General features: G+C 37.5%; 1 protein-coding gene across 1 annotated transcript in view; it reads left to right on the top strand.

Moving 5' to 3' along the window:
• The window catches only part of spg7 (SPG7 matrix AAA peptidase subunit, paraplegin), a 48,898-nt gene that overhangs the window by 15,259 nt on the left and 15,888 nt on the right, over positions 1 to 17,751 (top strand). The window contains exons 4-12 of the mRNA XM_055649023.1: positions 626 to 867; positions 4,976 to 5,115; positions 6,180 to 6,282; positions 7,324 to 7,449; positions 10,503 to 10,665; positions 13,068 to 13,241; positions 13,836 to 13,960; positions 14,885 to 14,987; positions 16,149 to 16,259. Coding sequence (XP_055504998.1) covers positions 626 to 867; positions 4,976 to 5,115; positions 6,180 to 6,282; positions 7,324 to 7,449; positions 10,503 to 10,665; positions 13,068 to 13,241; positions 13,836 to 13,960; positions 14,885 to 14,987; positions 16,149 to 16,259 — 1,287 coding nt within the window. The remainder of the gene's footprint in view (positions 1 to 625; positions 868 to 4,975; positions 5,116 to 6,179; positions 6,283 to 7,323; positions 7,450 to 10,502; positions 10,666 to 13,067; positions 13,242 to 13,835; positions 13,961 to 14,884; positions 14,988 to 16,148; positions 16,260 to 17,751) is intronic.

The following is a 17,751-nucleotide window of genomic DNA, read 5'->3' on the forward strand; positions in this document are numbered from 1 at the left end:
AGGTGACACTGGGCTCGTGGCCCAGTTGCAGATAAGGATACAGAGGCAGAGAGATGAACTGCACAAAGCCAATAAAGTTCAAGTAAGCAAAGCTGCTTTAATCGTCCATTATGTATCGTCCAGATAGAGACAGAACATAATGAAACATGTAGGGGTTCCATTGAGTAGAATCTGGGCTTAAAATGCAGCCATTGATAGGATTGAAGGGAAAGGCAAATCAGATAATGCGGCTTCGAGAAAATGAATATCCAGTGGCACAAGTGGAGAATTGTAGACTGCGAAGAAATGAAACTCATGTCTTCACCTTTCTAATTTAGAGCAACAGAACTCTAAACCAAAGTAGCACAGCAAGAATAGCTGAGATCCATATATACAATATAGTGTAATAAAAATGATTAAGGATGAACATTTTCACAATGTAGCTTTTACTTCTGTATTAGTAAATATATCTTTAATGTTCTTATGAAACATCATAATTTTATTTTCAGTCTAAATCCATCAAAGCATTTGTTCTGATGATAGACAAATTCTGTGAATGATATTGAACCCAGTGAACTGGTAACACATTTTCTCCTTCTTGCATCTTTCCGGTTTCATGGTATGATTCTTTTTCTTTTCCAAACAGAAGAGAAAAGGAGACGGGAGAGGGAGGATCAAATGTACAGAGAACGACTGAGGACCTTATTTATAATAGCTGTTATAATGAGCTTGTTGAACTCCATTAACAGCAGTGGAGGAAATATCTCCTGGAATGATTTTGTTCAGGAGATGTTGGCAAAGGGTGAAGTGGCCAGGGTCCAGGTTGTTCCAGAGAGTGATATTGTAGAAATCTACCTTCACCCAGGAGCTGTAGTATTTGGTAGACCGGTAAGCTGTTAAACATTTTCTTTGGATATATATTGCAATAAGTTTGTTGTGTACTATCACTCTTCAAAATGGTTTGAAGAATGTATGCTTAAATCGTCACTTTACCATACTTACTGGAGCTGGTTTCATGTTCCAAAGTCTCATGTAGTGACAGGGAGAATTGGGAATAACTTTCAAGATAGAATTAGGTTGGACAAGAGTAAGAATGATTTTTAAAAACAAGATTTTCTTATTTTGTGAATTCACTGAACAAGATTTTGTTTTTTGCTGCCTAAGTGAGACATGCACAGGAAATTTATTGTGCTAGTCTTAAACAACATGTCATAAATCTGGCTTTCATGCTGAAATTTCAACAATTTAATTCCCCCCCACAGATGCTACTTGGCCCGCTGGGTGCTACCAGAAAATTGTTTGTCGTGTTAAATAATAAGTGTGTCGCCCAACACACTTATTAATTTGTGTAAGAAAGAACTGCAGATGCTGGTTTAAATCGAAGGTAGATACATAATGCTGGAGTCACTCAGCAGGACAGGCAGCGACTCTGAAGAGAAGGAATGGGTTTAGATGTTACGCAGTATTATAGTAAAATGTAATACATTTCTCATGAATCAAGTTTAAAGGGTACATTGGAAACAAACCCAGTGAGCCAGATGACAAATCACTGTGATTTCTGAAAAATTAAATAGCAGATTATCAGAATTTCACTGTAAATAGCATGGATAAAATGGAAAGTGTGCAGGAAGGAACTGCAGGTGCTGGAAGAAGAGTCTCGGCCCATTCCTTGTATCCAGAGATTGTGCTTGTTACTCCAATATTTTGGGTCTATTCTGGATAAAATGGAAATTAGACCGGGTATCATGTAAGTGAGTTCAGGCCCCCCCCTCCCCCCCCCCCCCCCCCCCCCCCCCAGCAGCAAATACGGACCAATATTTCCATTATTTACAAAGCACAAATCAGGAAAGTGCAGAGTCTCAGTTTGCTTAGATGAGCACAGATATAGCAGCACTCAAAAAAAACTTGATGCTGTTTAGGACAAAATAATTTGCTTAAGTGAACCTTACCCACTATCCAAAGTATGTACTCCCTCCAAATGCATAACAGCAGCTGTGTGTACCATATTCACCTACAGCTACAACAGCTCATTTGCATCTCACGACTATTTCTATCAAGCAATATGCGGTCAGCAGCACCTCCCAAATATCAAACACACCCTGACCCGATGACAGACCATTCATTTGTCTTCATGTTTGAATCCTGGACCTTCCCAATACTGTCATCAGATGCAGCAATTCAAGAATGTGGGTCCACCAGTTCGGGATGGGCAACAAATAATGTCAGGATATTGGAAATGAACTATAAAGTACTTGAATATTTCTTGGCAGTAAGGCAAGATGAAATGGACATTAAAAAAAGGTTATTTCCACTCAATTTTGGTTTTTAAGTCCGTTCAAAAGCATTTGGAAGAATTAAATTGCTTACTGAAACTATTTGTGCAGCTCTGGTACATTTATGAGAATTATTCATAATAATGACAAAATATTATTTTTGCAAGCTTCACATCAATTTTTTAGTGCTAAATTAATAGTTGCTTATTTGCATTATTTCCAAATTCCAAATCCATTGCTTCAGGCATTTTCTGTTTACAGTTATTGTCATGTTCTGTGCACTCTAGGACGTGTACAGGTGCTCCCCGATTTACGATGCTTCGACTTGCAATATTTCAATTTTACGATTGGCAAACGCTCGGTGACGGCAGCGAGCCACACGTCACTTCCGGTCACATGATCGAAATGTATTAAATGCGTTTTCGACGCGATATTTTCGGTTTACGATGGTTTATCTGAATGTAACCGCATCTTAGGTCGAGGAGCCCCTGTAATGGCAAAGAGCCTCACACTATCGTTGACATAAATGGGAAGCAGTGCGTTCACAACTTGAGTGTTGCATTCAATCTCTGTATCCCAATGCTGAATAACTGTACCTATTATTTGCTTACACAAGTGGCAGAGCTAAATAATTTTTGTCTTTCGTTTCGTTAGAGCTTTATTGAAATTAAATTAAATTAGAGCTTTATTGAAATTAAAACTTGTACATTTGTGAAATTATGTGCATTTTATTTTTAATTGGAAGGAAAATATCTACTTTGTAATAATCTAGTGATTTTAGAAAAGTACTTTAAATGGCCTGTTCCTTGTAAGGTTTAAACTATTTCCAGTTCAAGTAACTCACTCTCTTACCGATGGTACAGAATCACCAGGCAACAGCAAAACTCCTCACTTCCAGCTTTCTTAACCCCCCCGACCATAATCAGTCTGAAGAAGAGTCCCAACCTGAAATGTCACCTATCCATGTTCTCCGGAGATGCTGTCTGACAGTACTGTGTTACTGCAGCACTTTGTGTCTCTTTTGTAAACCAGCATCTGCAGTTCCTTGTTTCTACACCAAAACTCTCATAGTCTGTAAAATGCAAATTAGTTTTTGGAGAGATTTGAAATACACAATGCAACTGGTAGAGCTGCTGCTTCACAGCATCACAGCACCAGAGACAGGGGTCTGATCCTGACCTTGGGAGCTGTCCTTGTGGAAATTGCATGTTCTCCCTTTGACAGTGTAGGTTTCCTATGGGTACTCTGGTTTCCTCCCACATCTCAAAGACATGCAGGTTAGTAGGTTAATTGACCTCTCTAAATTGCTCCTAAGGTGTACGGAGTGGATGAGAAAGGGGCTAACATGGAACTAATGTGAATTGATGATTGATGGTCTGCTTGCATTTGGTGGGCCAAATCCATGCTGTATCTCTAAACTAAAACGATGTTACTGAAGTCTAATCAAAGATAATCAATATTTTCCCCAACTACAAAATAACTAACTTTTGTCATGCATATGATCTCATAATCAGAAGATAGACAAAAGTGCTGGAAAAACTCAGCGGGTGAGGCAGCATCTATGAAGAGAAGGAATAGGCAACGTTTCGGGTCAAGACCCTTCTTCAGCAATATCAGAACAATCAGAAGATATCTTTTGTACGCTGCCAAGATGTTAACATGAAAGAATTGATGAAACATGCTGGCAGATTGTTCATAGGATATAGTTCACAAGCCATTTGGCCCACAATGTCTGTGCTGAACTTGATGGAAAGACTAATGCCAATCTGCCTGCACATAATACATATCCCTCCATTCACTGCATATCCAATGTGCCTATCCAAAAGTCTCTTTCTATCATATCTACCTCCATCAGCCCCCCTAGCGGCACGTTCTTGGCACTCACTGCTTCTATGTAAAAAAAACCCCAAAAAAACTTGCCTCCACACATTTAAACTTTGTCCTTCTCACCTTAAAATTATGTAGTGTTTGATATTTCTGTCCTGGGAAAGATTCCGACTCTCTACCCTATCTATGCCTCTAATAATTTTACATACTTCTATCAGATCTCCACTCAAACTACGATGTTCCAAAGAAAATAATCCAAATCTTTTCCCTCTTCCTGTACCCTCTAAGCCTGATATTATTCTGGTAAACCACTTCTTCACCCTTTCTAAAACCTCCACATCCTTCATATACTGGAGCGACTACAACTGCATACAATACTCCAGATGTGGCCTAACCAAATCTTATAAAGCAGCACCATGTTTCATGATTCTAATAATCAATGCTCCAACCAATGAAGGCAAGAATGCCATTTGCTTTCTTTACCACTCTATCTACTTGTATTGCCACTTTAAGGGAACCCAAGAACCCTCTGCGCCAATGCAGTTATGCCATTAAATGTACATTTTCCCCTTGCATTAGACCTCCCAACGTGAAATGCCTCACACTTGTTCCAATGTAGAAAACAGTGTGATCTGATTCTGCTCTCATCTTTATTTTTAGTTGAGGGTTGATGTTGAATAATTATGACTAAGTGCCTAGATCCATATGTTTTGCTCTGCTTGCTTTTCCACTTGTTTGTTCTTCTTTTGAAATCTGTAACTTATTTGATTGCAATTAGACTGAAGTTATCTCAGAAAATACAGCTACAAAATAATGATGGAAAGAGATTAAGTTGCATCACCAATGGTTTATTTATATTTGTTGATGACATTTAACTTTTGTAACTTATTTTGTAGCGATTAGCCTTGATGTATCGAATGCAGGTAGCAAACATCGATAAGTTTGAAGAGAAGTTACGGTCTGTTGAAAATGAGCTTGGGATTGATGGAAAGGACAGGATCCCAGTATCATACAAACGCACAGGTTTCTTTGGAAAGTGAGTTTATCTTTTATTATTAAAGGTTCTGGGGGGAATGAAACTGAATAATTTCCATGGTCTAAGTAGAAATTTACAGAAACATTGGCACAATAGGTCACATATTAGTGATATACCCATGCTGAAGAAAGAGGACATGTATTTCTAAAGTAAGGAAAGATAAACTTTTAACTCATTCATGGAATTAGATGTTGCTGCTTTGAGAGTAGCATTCTGAGCTTGACGTTCTGCATCTTGGAAGATTGAACTAGATGTTACCATTGTTTCTTCAATTTTGTCCATCAAAATCAAATTTGTTTGTGCATTGCGAGTTGGGTTCAGATTGATTAAATAGGAAATTTAATGATTCTGCATTTGACATCTGTTGGCAAAGGAGTGAAAATATTTTTGAGTATTTCACAGGAGATGTATATTAACAATTATGCCCTTGATTTAATTACCCTTTGTCTATTGTGCATGTTAGGTCATGGATACAAATGGGTAAGGGCGATAGGTATAGAGAGTCAAAGTAGAGGACAAAATGAGATGTGGAAACATTGGATCAGATTTTAGAATTGTAATACAGAACAGTTTAACACATTTTTAGTGTAAATTACTTATTTTATTTACAGAAAGTCAAGGATAAAAAGTTAAGTTAGATCCAAAAGGAAGTTGCATCAAATTGACAGAAAAAGTAGCAGGCTGGAGGATTCAGCAAAAATAGACAAAACTATCGGTTTGGAGAATGTGGGAAGATAATTGGGGCTCCACAGATGTTTGAACCTGTGAAAGTGGGGGTAGCCAAGTTGCTGAATATATTTAAGGAGGGTAGTTTGCTCAAGATAAAGAATATCAAGGGTAAGAAGAGAGCACACAACAATAATATTGCCAAAGAGGAACAGCCATGACGGTATTGAATTGCAAAGTAGGCTCCTAGAGCCAGATGACTGCACTCTGTTGCTTTTCTATGTTTCTAACGAACTTCAATAAGATGTAGCTATCATGCTTGTAATTGAAATTGCTGCAAGGCTGATTTTAGTCAAAATGTAATTAATGGACTCATAATTAGCTTTTTTCCTCCAAAGTGCACTGTATGCCTTGGGGATGGCTGCGGTGGGAGTGGCAATTCTGTGGTACATATTTCGGCTTGCAGGAATGGCTGGAAGAGATGGTGGATTTAGCGCATTTGTAAGTATGCTTAATAATATAAAGTTAACTTTAGTTTCTTTGAATCATCCATATGCTTATATAACATACATTAATTTAGGGTGTCCAGTCATAGTTTGTATTTTAGTGTTATTTGGTTTTTGCAACTACCATTTAATGTGGAATATGAATCTTTTTCATTATTGAGATGCCGTAATGTTTGCAAAATGCATTTTGTTTTGTTAAATGTCATTTATGTGTTCTGATTATGTTTTGGATGTTTTGGGAGTGGCCATAATCCCCGTAGAAAAACATTTTGATACATTCCTGAGAGTTACCTGTTTGCTATACAAACATCAGTTCTACAGATTGCCTCAAGGATTTAAACATCTTTGATTTTAATCTTCTAGCTGTGAGGATTTTTAAAATGTGCTATGAAAATTATCCTGAAATTCATAATCCTGTTTCTTCATCTGCAGGACACATGTTGCTGCTGGATGAGTTGGATGTGACTTGTTTATTTCTTTTATCAAGAGCTGATCTCCAGCGCTTTCCTCACCCCACTGCCCCAGCAATCTTGAAGCTACTTTCATTTTTTGCTTCATTTTATAATGTTGGGATTTAGAAACATAGAAAATAAGTGCAGGATGAGGCCATTTGGCCCGTCGATTCATTGTGATCATGGCTGATCATCCACAATCGGTAACAGGTGCCTGCCTTCACCCCATATCCCTTTATTCTGCTAGCCGGTAGAGCTCTACCTCGTTATTCAAATCATTTAAACTCGTTTAAATCATTGTTTCTTGAAATATTGAAGATGTAATTCTGATGTAACTCTGACATTAAGGTTATCTAAATTCTGTCTTTATGGAGTAGATGTGTATTATTGTTATTATAAACAATCCAGTTTTCACCATACCTGTGGATTTACTCAAATATGTTTTTAATAAAAGCTACATTTTCCAATCGATTTGCAAAAACACTTGTGGAGAAAATGTACCTGTTGTTGATAAAGATTATTATGTAGAACTATACGGTGCTTATGTCCTTTGATCAATGCTATGTTTTTCAACAAATGCATAGAATCAGCTAAAAATGGCTCGTTTCACAATTGTGGATGGAAAGTCTGGGAAAGGAGTTTCATTTAAGGATGTGGCAGGAATGCATGAGGCCAAGCTGGAGGTTAACGAGTTTGTCGATTACCTGAAGGTATGAAAACTCATTTTTTTAAATAAATTCTATTTGAAAAGCAGCTTGCTTTTGGCTTAGATCTGAAATGACAATCCTTTTCCATGTTTAGTTCCAATTTCCAGTAAAGTTCCAATTTCGCCTGCTGTTCCCTATGAAACAATTGCTCATTGCCAGCTGCATGAATGAGTTGGGAGTTATATTTTGAAATATCATATAAGTATACAACAATTTATCATGATGCTGTATTTACATAATAACATAATTTGCAGATTGGAAATAATGTTTTCCTCCTCTGCTTGAAAATCAGCAAATTAAGAAGAATTGAAGATAACAAAAGCGAGAAGATGCTCCAAATGCATAGTTTTCAGTGGATAACACAACAAACTGGACTGTGTTGCCCTTTTATTGATCAGTGATAACTTAACTTCGTGTCAGATTAAATTTCAATGTGATTCTAGAAATAACCAACTGTTAAGATACAACTTATTGCAGCATGGTAAATGCATTTTGCAGATGTGCCTTGTCTTTGACTAACTGGTGGAAGATTTAAAGGTCTTGCTCAATATATATTTCCTATGCTGCTCTGCTAATTCTGCCGTGAAGGAATAATGCAAAAGAACAATCAAAAAATAGATTCCTTCATGCAGACCATTGCAGAATGGGTGGCATAGAGACATACAATACACAATAACATGAATTATACATAAATTATCCAAGACAGCCAAAAGAAAAATACATTAATGTAAAAACACACCTAGAAAACAACAGTACATGATGGTGCAAGAGGTGGTCCACAGTTATAATGTCTAACAGTATGGAAACAGTCCCTTCAATCCAACTTGTCCATGCCAACCAAGATGTCCCATCCAAGTAATTCCATTTGCTTGTGTTTGGCCCATATCCCTCTGAACCTTTCCTTTCCATGTACCTGTCCAAATAACTTTTAAATGTTTTTATTGTATCTGCCTCAGCTATTTCCATGGTTTCCTATGTGGGATATTGTGTTCCACAAATTGGATTTAGTATCTTGAAGTAACCAAGACGGTTGATGAAGGCAAGGCCATAGATCAAGGCCATAGGCTGCTCTGGAAGGTTGGATCACATGGCATTCAGGGAGAGCTGGCTGAATGGATACGGGATTAGCTTCATGGAATGAAGCATAAAGGTTTTTGTGAAAGTTTATTTTGGACTAGAGGAATGGACCCCAATGACAAATGGTATGCTTTAGGGATCGTTGCTGGGTCCATTGCTGTTTGTGGCTTATTGTGTCTGTGTGAGTGTTGTAGAGCGGAGGGATCTAGACGTATAGGTGCACAGTTCCCTGGAAGCGGCATAATTGGTAGATGAGGTAGTGAAGAAGGCTTTTGGTACATTGGCCGCTTTCAGTCAGCTTGTTGAGTATAAAAGTTAAAATGGCATGTTACAGTTGCACAAAGCGTTAGTAAGGCCATATTTGGAGTAGCGTGTTCTGCTTTGGTTGCCTTGCTATAGGAAGGATGTCATTCATGGTGGTGGAATTTGTGGTCATGAGCAAGTGCGTCTTTTTTTCTGATAATCTTTGGCAAAAACACTATTGTAAAAAACAAATGCTTGGATATCTTATCAGTATAAAAACGTTCATCTAGGTTGAGCTGCTGCCAAACTGTGCCAGAGACCTGGGTTTGATCCTGACCTCGGGTGCTTTTGTGTGGAATTTGCACTTTTTTCCTGTGAACACGTGGGTTGCTCTGGGTGCTCCAGTTTCCTCCAGTATCCCAAAGACCTGAGGGTTTGTAGGAAAATTAGCCTCTGTAAATTGCCCCGATCAAGTAAGGAGAGGATCAGACAGTGGGATAACATAGAACGTGTGTGAACAGGTGATCGATGGGACACAGTGGGCCTAAGGGCCTGTTTCCATGCTGTATCTGTAAAGTAAACTGAACACATGTTCTGATTCAAAAAACTTTTGATACTGGGAGTATTTAAATATCTCTTAGACATTTTGAATTTTCCACCTTGTGAAAAGATATTTAAGGAAAATATAATGTTCTCTTATTTTGGACTGAAGTTTATTTTCAAAAATCTGGTTCTTTCCCAATGAAAATATGTTTATGTGATATTAAGAATAAACCCTAATGCAACACAAGGAACGTTAGCTGCTGAAATCTTGTGTAGAACCACAAAGTGCTGGAATTACTCAGTGGGTCGGGCAGCACATCTGAAGGACATGAACCAGCAACATTTTGGGTCAGGATCCTTCTTCAGACTGCTTGTAGTAGGGGGAAGAAAGCTGGAAAAGAGGTGGGAGCAGGACAAAGCCTGGCAAGTGATAGATGAGTGGAGGTAAGCGGGATTTAATTGGAAGATGGATGTTGAAAAGCAAGAGATGAAAAGGAGACAAAAGAATGTCAGATAAGGAGAGACGAGGAGTGAAATATGGAACCAGATGGAGGTGGCAGGTGACGGGGAGAAAAGTTCTATGGCATTTCATCTTAACAAAAATGTGCCTTTGTTGAAAAATCAGGTTAATGTGAATCAACTTGCCATTTTCTGCATAAAGGTTTATTTTTAAGTAAACTATACCTTCTGATGTTTTGGTTTGTGCTGTCAAAATATATTTAAAATACTGATCTCTTCCTACTTCAGACTGCCTTTCAGCCTTTTCTTTTTAGAAAATAACAATTACGAGTGTCATGACCTGAAATGTCAATTACCCCTTTGTCTTCACTGATGCTGCTTGACTGCCAAGTTCCTCCAACAGTTTGTCTTTTGCTCCAGATTGCAGCATATGCAGTCTCCTTCTATTCTTCCTTTTATGTTGGCTTAGGTTTACGGTCCTGGTAGACATGCCAAATCATGATGATTAACAGAAAACAAATATTGGACAAATGAAACCAGGGCATTCCTTAAATATAGAAGATCCTGTAGTATTTCTATCAGCTCAAATATGAGTTCCTTCTACCAACAGTTCATTGGTTTCTTATTACATTTCACTGTCGAAATAGCACTTTTGGAGGCATAAGCAGAAGAAAAGCCTGTGATGTATCACTTGGAAAGGAAAGAAAGTGAAGTTGTATATTGCTTTGTTTCAGAGCCCGGACCGTTACTTGCAACTGGGTGCCAAGGTTCCAAAGGGAGCTTTATTGCTGGGACCACCTGGATGTGGAAAAACACTTCTGGCAAAAGCTGTGGCAACTGAAGCCCAGGCTCCTTTCTTAGCTATGGCTGGGTCAGAGTTTGTGGAAGTGATTGGAGGTGAGGAGAAAATAGTTCCAAAGAAAGATGCAGAGTTATTAAATTAAAGATATTTATTTCTTATGCCTTGTCCATAAAATTTAATGGAAAATGTTCAATGGACAGCTCAACATGCACAAGCTTTGCCTTCTTTCTAAACTGTCTTTTCAATGGCTGTAAATCTGCTGGGCATTCCTAATCATTTAAAAACTATTTAAAAATAAACAATTCAATTTAAAAAATAAAAAGAGTAAAGATTTTTTTACTTTTTAAATTATCACATTTTTAGAAGTGTTGCTTGCCTTTTTATATCCTTTATTATTACTCTGAGCAATAAAATTCACATTCTGATGAACAGACTTGTATTCCTGTTATGGGTTAAATCTAGTTGGGAGGCCATGTTGCAGTTGGTGAGACTGCATTTAGAATATTATGTTCAGTTCTGGGTACCATTTTATTGGAAATATATTGTCAAGCTTGAAAGGGTTCAGAGAAGATTTACGAGGATGTTGCTAGGACTAGAGGGTGTGAGCTATAGGGAGAGGTTGAGTAGGCTGCGTCTTTATTCCTTGGAGCGCAGGAGGATGAGGGGTGATCTTATGGAGATGTATAAAATCATGAGAAGAATAGATTGGGTAGATACAGAGAGTCTCTTGCCCAGAGTAACGAAATCGAGGACCAGAGGACATACAGTAGGTTCATGGTGAAGGGGAAAAGATTTAATAGGAATCTGGGGGGTAACTTTTTCACATGGATGGAACAAGCTGCCAGATAAGGTAGTTAAGGCTGGGACTATCCCAACGTTTAGGAAACGGATAGACAGGTATGTGACAGGTTTGGCAGGATATGGACCAAGCGCAGGCAGCTGGGACTAGTGTAGCTGGGACATGTTGACCAGTGTGGGCAAGTTGGGCTGAAGGGCCTGTTTCCACACTATCACTCTATAACTCTAGTGAAGATCCAAGAACATGTTCCCTATTGTAAATCCTGAGAAATCACATAATTGATTCATTGTTTTACTCCATGCAGAGTCCAGCACCAGAGCACAGCTGGGAAAGTACCAGTGCAGTTTGACCATTAGGATTGGGATTTTTGGATTTGCTTGGAACTCCCAAAACTTGCAGCTGCTTGCATGAATAAGTGCTCTCAGAATGTGTGGCAGTGATTATAGTTGGCTAATGTTCAGCCGAAAGAGTACTGAAAATAAATTCCAAACATAAATGGAATGCTACAATAATCTTCAGATAGTATTTAAGCGTTGTAACTAGCGTTTAAAAAGGCTGGGATAATAATGGCTTGAAGGTGGGTTCCATTGCAATATTTTAAAGCAAGTATATTTGCTGTACAGACTTCAAAAAGTCAGACCATAACGGACCATAATTACAAAATGGAGATAATGTTCAGAAACTTTTTCTTTACAAAAGTGCTACCAGATGTTAGAAATAATTTGCATTTGAATAGGGCATTTTACATGCTTTGCAAGTCTCAAATTGTTTCAGCACCAATTATTTTTTTCTGAGGCCTTTATTTTGCAAATTCACTGAGATTCTACCAATGGCAATGCGATAACAATGTCCATTCAATCTAAAAATCTACAGGCAGTTGGTGGTCTTTGATTAATGCCTCATTTAAACAGTGGCATTTGCAATAATGTAACATTCCCTCCACCCCATTTTGCCGTAGCTTCCTGGAGTATGCGTTGCGGTGGGTAAATATAGATTTTAATACACATCCTTGCAATCAGAAGGAAGATGATTAATATTCGAGCCAACAACTTTAATTTTGAAGTTTTCGTAACTAAAGTGACCCATTGAGTATCAATACAAGAACATGAACAAATACCATCTACCTCATTGGAAACCATTCAGCTATCTTCAATTTTTAAAACAACATCTGCAGTTCTTTCCTACACATTTTATCAGACTTTTTCTTGCACTAAATGTTTTACCCTTTATCTGTACACTGTGGATGGCTTGATTGTAATAATGTCTGGTCTTTTTGAAATAAAGTAAAAGCTTTTTACTGTACACATGACAATAATAAACTAAAGTAAATGTATTAGTACTATCTCATGCTGGTTTCCCAGTATGCTCTATGTTTTCCTGCAGAAATAATATTATGAACATGGGATTTCAATTTTGTGGGTAGACAGAAGTGCTGGAGAAACTCAGCGGGTGCAGCAGCATCTATGGAGCAAAGGAAATGGGCAACGTTTCCGGCCGAAACCCTTCTTCAGACTCAAATTTTGTGATTGGTTACTCAATATTTTTTGGTGCTGACAGCTCTGCTTATATGAAAAATGATAATTTGGGACCTTATTTCACCAGTGAAAGCACTTATGGTTATATCATGAATCACTATCCTTTTAAACACAGGTTTCTAACTATCTCTGGAAAATATTATTTCAAAATGTTTCATCGCAGGTCTGGGTGCAGCAAGAGTACGAAGTTTGTTTAAGGAAGCTCGAGCTCGTGCCCCATGCATTGTGTACATTGATGAAATTGATGCAGTGGGCAAAAGACGATCAAATAACATGTCTGGTTTTGCTAATACTGAAGAAGAACAAACATTGAATCAACTGTTGGTCGAAATGGATGGTTCGTATTACACATTGGTACAATTGAGCTGCAAACTTGTGTGGTAATATATTCATTATTTTATTTTAAATATTATGTTCTGTTGCTGAAAATTGTTAGAAATGTGCAGTCTATTGCATGATAAATAATTGGTGTTGAATGCAAATTAAATCAAACAGTGATTGGTTTGTATGGTTATGTTTGTGTCCTTCTTGGTAGTCCTTATGATTCTGGAATAATGGTGCTTCTGTTCTGAGGGTGAAGAGCATGAGTTATTGAGCTTATTCTTATTGAAAGTACATCCGAAACTAAGAGAACCAATGTAGCCTCAATCACATATTTGTGAGAACTTCGAAGGATTTGACAACCGTGATAGATTTTAACTGTTTAAATATTAATGCTGTCTGGGATTATTTCCACACATGGCATATAAAGCATGAATTCCAAAAGTTTGTTGATTGAAATATGTGATACACTGTATATCACAGAACGTTAAACGCATGGCTTATGTACATCTAATGCAGTATATATTTAAATATTTGAAACACTGCCACTTTCCTGTAGTAGAACCATCTGGCCTAATTGAAACATTGCACACTGTCTTATTTTGAACAGGAATTGGCACAACAGATCATGTAATAGTTCTGGCTTCAACCAACCGTGCTGACATTTTAGACAATGCCTTGATGCGACCTGGTCGATTGGACAGACACATATTTATTGACTTTCCTACATTGCAGGTACAGATGTATATGAGCACAAAATATTATTATTATTATTAATTTACTATCTCACCAACTTACTCTTAAACTATTTTTGCTATCCTTTTGAAGCTGCATTTTAATAATTCAACTAAAGCATAAGTTCATCCAGACCTTAGCTAATATTGGGAAATATTATACTTGTGCAAAGCTACTCCATCTTACCTACATTTACTCTTTCTCACTCAATACTTTTGATTAGAAAGGTGGTCTGTAATCTTTGTTATTTCCAACTTAATTTACCCAAGCAATAATATTTTATTTTGATTGAAGTGGGAATAATTTTGTAAAATGCTGTCATTTAATTGGGTTCTACTTTAAACCAAGTGAATGGAAATGAGGGGAAATATGTTGCGGCGCAGCTGAGGATGTGTTGGTTTTAAAATAAATCAGTGCACATCATAAAGAGGTGTTTCTCACATTTAGAACTCTTAAAATTAAAGCTATGGTTGGTGGGCTAATGGTTAAAAATATTTATTGAAGAACTTTGACTGCATTTCAGCTCAACCTATTTAAAAAAAAAAAAAACACGAAATCATAAACATCAGGAGTACTTGCATTTTTCTTTATTATTTGCAGGTTGCTGCCAAGGTCAGCATTTATTGTTTTTGCCTGATTATGAAGGATAGGTTTGTCGTCTTCCTCCTTAAATCACTACGGTTAATATATTGATGGTATTGTGTCTGTGTGGTAAGGTTGTAATTTCCAGAATTTCGACCTTGCAGTAATGAAGACAAGGCGATTTGTATTTTCAGCTCAGGACTGTTTGTGTGACTTGATATTGTTTCTTTGTGCCTTCTCCATTTTCTACTTTATTGACAAGAGAAATCATTGGTTTGGGAGTTGTTCAATCTTTTGTGTCTACCTGGAATTCTAACTTGTTTATTCCATTCATATTTTTAGGAGAGGAAGGAGATTTTTGAGCAGCATTTGAAAGGTCTGAAGTTATCAAGCCAAGCTAGCTTTTATTCGCAACGACTGGCTGAACTCACTCCAGGGTTCAGTGGTAAGGCTTCAACATTTACAATTGTCAAGATTTGACATGTTGGTTTCGTTTGAGCAGACATCTGGCAGATGATATTTATTGCGGAAAGATGGAAAGTGTTACAATTCAGTTGGGAAGAATGAAATGAGGCAATATAAATTCGAAGGCAGGATTCTTAGAGAATTGCAAGACGATAGGAATTTGTGAGTATGTGTGAGTAAATATTTACTAGTGGCAGATAAAAAAACCCAAATGGGAATCCAGGGCTTTATAAATGGAGGAAGAGAGTACAAGGGCAAGGAAGCTGTGAGGAATGACCATAAAACTACTTAAACATCATCTGAAGTGGTCTGTCCAGTAAAAATATTATGGCCTGGAAGTGGGTGCAGAAAATATTTCTTTACGTGATTCCAGGAACACGGCACTTCAGTTACATGGAGTTACACTGGAGAAGTTTGATTTGTACTCTGTTGACAGTATAGGTGCAGAAAGAATTGTTCCCTGGCTGAAAAGTCTACATCTCACGTTATCAAGATAAGTAGGCTGTTTAGGATGGAGATGAGAAAGAATTTCTAATGAGTATGGTGAATCTTTCAACTTCTCTATCCCAGAGAGCTGTGGAGACTTATTCCATAAGTTCCAGGATGGTAAAAAAAAAACTCTTCAAGATGTGAGAACAATGAAAGTAAAATGGTGTATGAGATACAAAACATTCATAATCCCGTTGAATACAGGAGCAAATTTCTGTTCATGCATTCTCCTTGGAACAGAGGAGATTACAAAGTGATCTGATCACATTACTTAAAATTTGGGTGGTCTGGACACAATAGATGTAAGATACTTCCTATTGACAGAAAAAGCAGAGAACTTGGGATATAGGTGATTGGCAACAGAATTTGTGAGAAAAGGGATTGTTTGCAGGGAGAGGATAGAAAGAGACAAAAATAACATGCAAATCTCTTCCAGTGTGGAGGAATGAGACCAGCTGGCTGCAGTGTGGAACTGGCACAGATTCAAAGGACATCACTGCTGCCTTCAGTGTTGTAATCTTTATCATTCTGTTTGTCTGTATATAGTGTATGTTGTATGTGTTGTATCTAAAATTGCATTAGAAATGTGCAACACAATAATTGTTACACTTGAGTCTGGGTTTAATTGTGTACTTCTCTGACTTTATTGTAGGTGCTGACATAGCTAACATTTGCAATGAAGCAGCATTACATGCAGCCAGGGAAGGAGAGAAATCTGTTGACACCTTCAATTTTGAATATGCAGTAGAGAAGGTCATAGCAGGTATGTCCATTCACTGAGAATATATCGATAATGTTTCCTTGTGGTAAACAGAATGTTTTGCAATTTGGGGAAGCATAATATCAAAAAGAGCATGGTAGTGATTTTCATTCTGTGTGCAATGAGTACAGCATGGGATATATGAGGATGAATAGGGTGTAACTGGTTGATTGATTGTGAATCCTTATGCAATTAGTCCACTCTGAGGCTGATAGTTACCTCTCAATAATACAGTAATAATATAGTTAATTATACTTTGAGTACAATGGATTAAAATGCATAGTTTTTCCAATGCATAATAAAATGATGTTGCTAGCGGTAATCTTGAAGAAAGCTCCATTCAGAGATCCAACAATCCCTGGTGTGGTTTAATCCTTTCCCTATGTTAACTTCATTTTGTCAACTTTGTCAAATATGTTATCCAGCAGATGATGTAATCTTGCGTGTTCACTGGATATTGACATTGAAAATTTCTTTGCACAACAAATTAGGAACTTTTTTTGGATATAATTATTTAAACATTTTAGAGAGGATTAAAAAAGGATCGTGACCAATAGACAATGTTAAGCTTAAATCTTATAATCAACCATAAGTATACAACAAAAAGTTGATTTTAATCTGACAAATCAATAGAATTTTAAATTCCCTTGACAAGAATTAACTTCTCTATATTATCAAGGAAGTTGTTAAACGGTAGTACATCGTTAAAAAAAAACTCTGTCACACTGAAAATGCTGAAAAACACTAAATCTCCAGATTCACTTCATTCAACAAGACCTTGTTGTTTTAAGTGTGTGGTACAATGTTATTATCTTCTCCATAGCGGTAAGAATTACAGGGCTAGTTGTATTGCACTTGTATAGGCTGATCGGGACTCTTAATATGCTGCATTGTTTCTGTGAATTTTGCTTTCTCACTGATTTCTGCTGGGTACAACAACAAAGGCAACAAGCATGTAGGAAAGGACGAGGGAATTTTTAGATAACACTTTCTGAATTTCCACGTGTACTCGAAGAGTTGCTCTCAAATTTCCCTTTTTTTTGGATTTTGTCATTTTCAGGGATTTAGTGTCGGTGGTGACCAGTTTTATTCCCTCCCCCAATTTTCCCTTGAAGATGATAGTGAGCCACCTACTTGAACCAAGGCAATCCTTCTGGTGAAGATACTCCCAGAGTGTTGTTGGGAAGAGTTTTCAGAAGTTAAACCCAGTAATTATGATGGACCAGGGGTATATTTCCAAATTGGGTGAATGTTCAACTTGCACCAGAACCTGCAGTCTAGTGATGCTGCCATATCCCTGCTGCCCTTGTCCTGTTTGGCGTAGAGGTTGGCGGGTTGGGAGTTGGAGAAGCCCGGCTGACCAACTGATGTCCTTTTCTATATACAATGTACTACAATGTACCAGTGGTGGAAGAAATTAATATTCTGTGGTGCCAATCAATTGGGCCTCTTTGTCCTGGATGGTGTTAAGCTTCTTGAGAATTGGTAGAGTTGC

The sequence above is a fragment of the Leucoraja erinacea genome, chromosome 17 (genome assembly GCF_028641065.1).
Source record: "Leucoraja erinacea ecotype New England chromosome 17, Leri_hhj_1, whole genome shotgun sequence".
In the NCBI taxonomy this organism is placed as follows: domain Eukaryota; kingdom Metazoa; phylum Chordata; class Chondrichthyes; order Rajiformes; family Rajidae; genus Leucoraja; species Leucoraja erinaceus.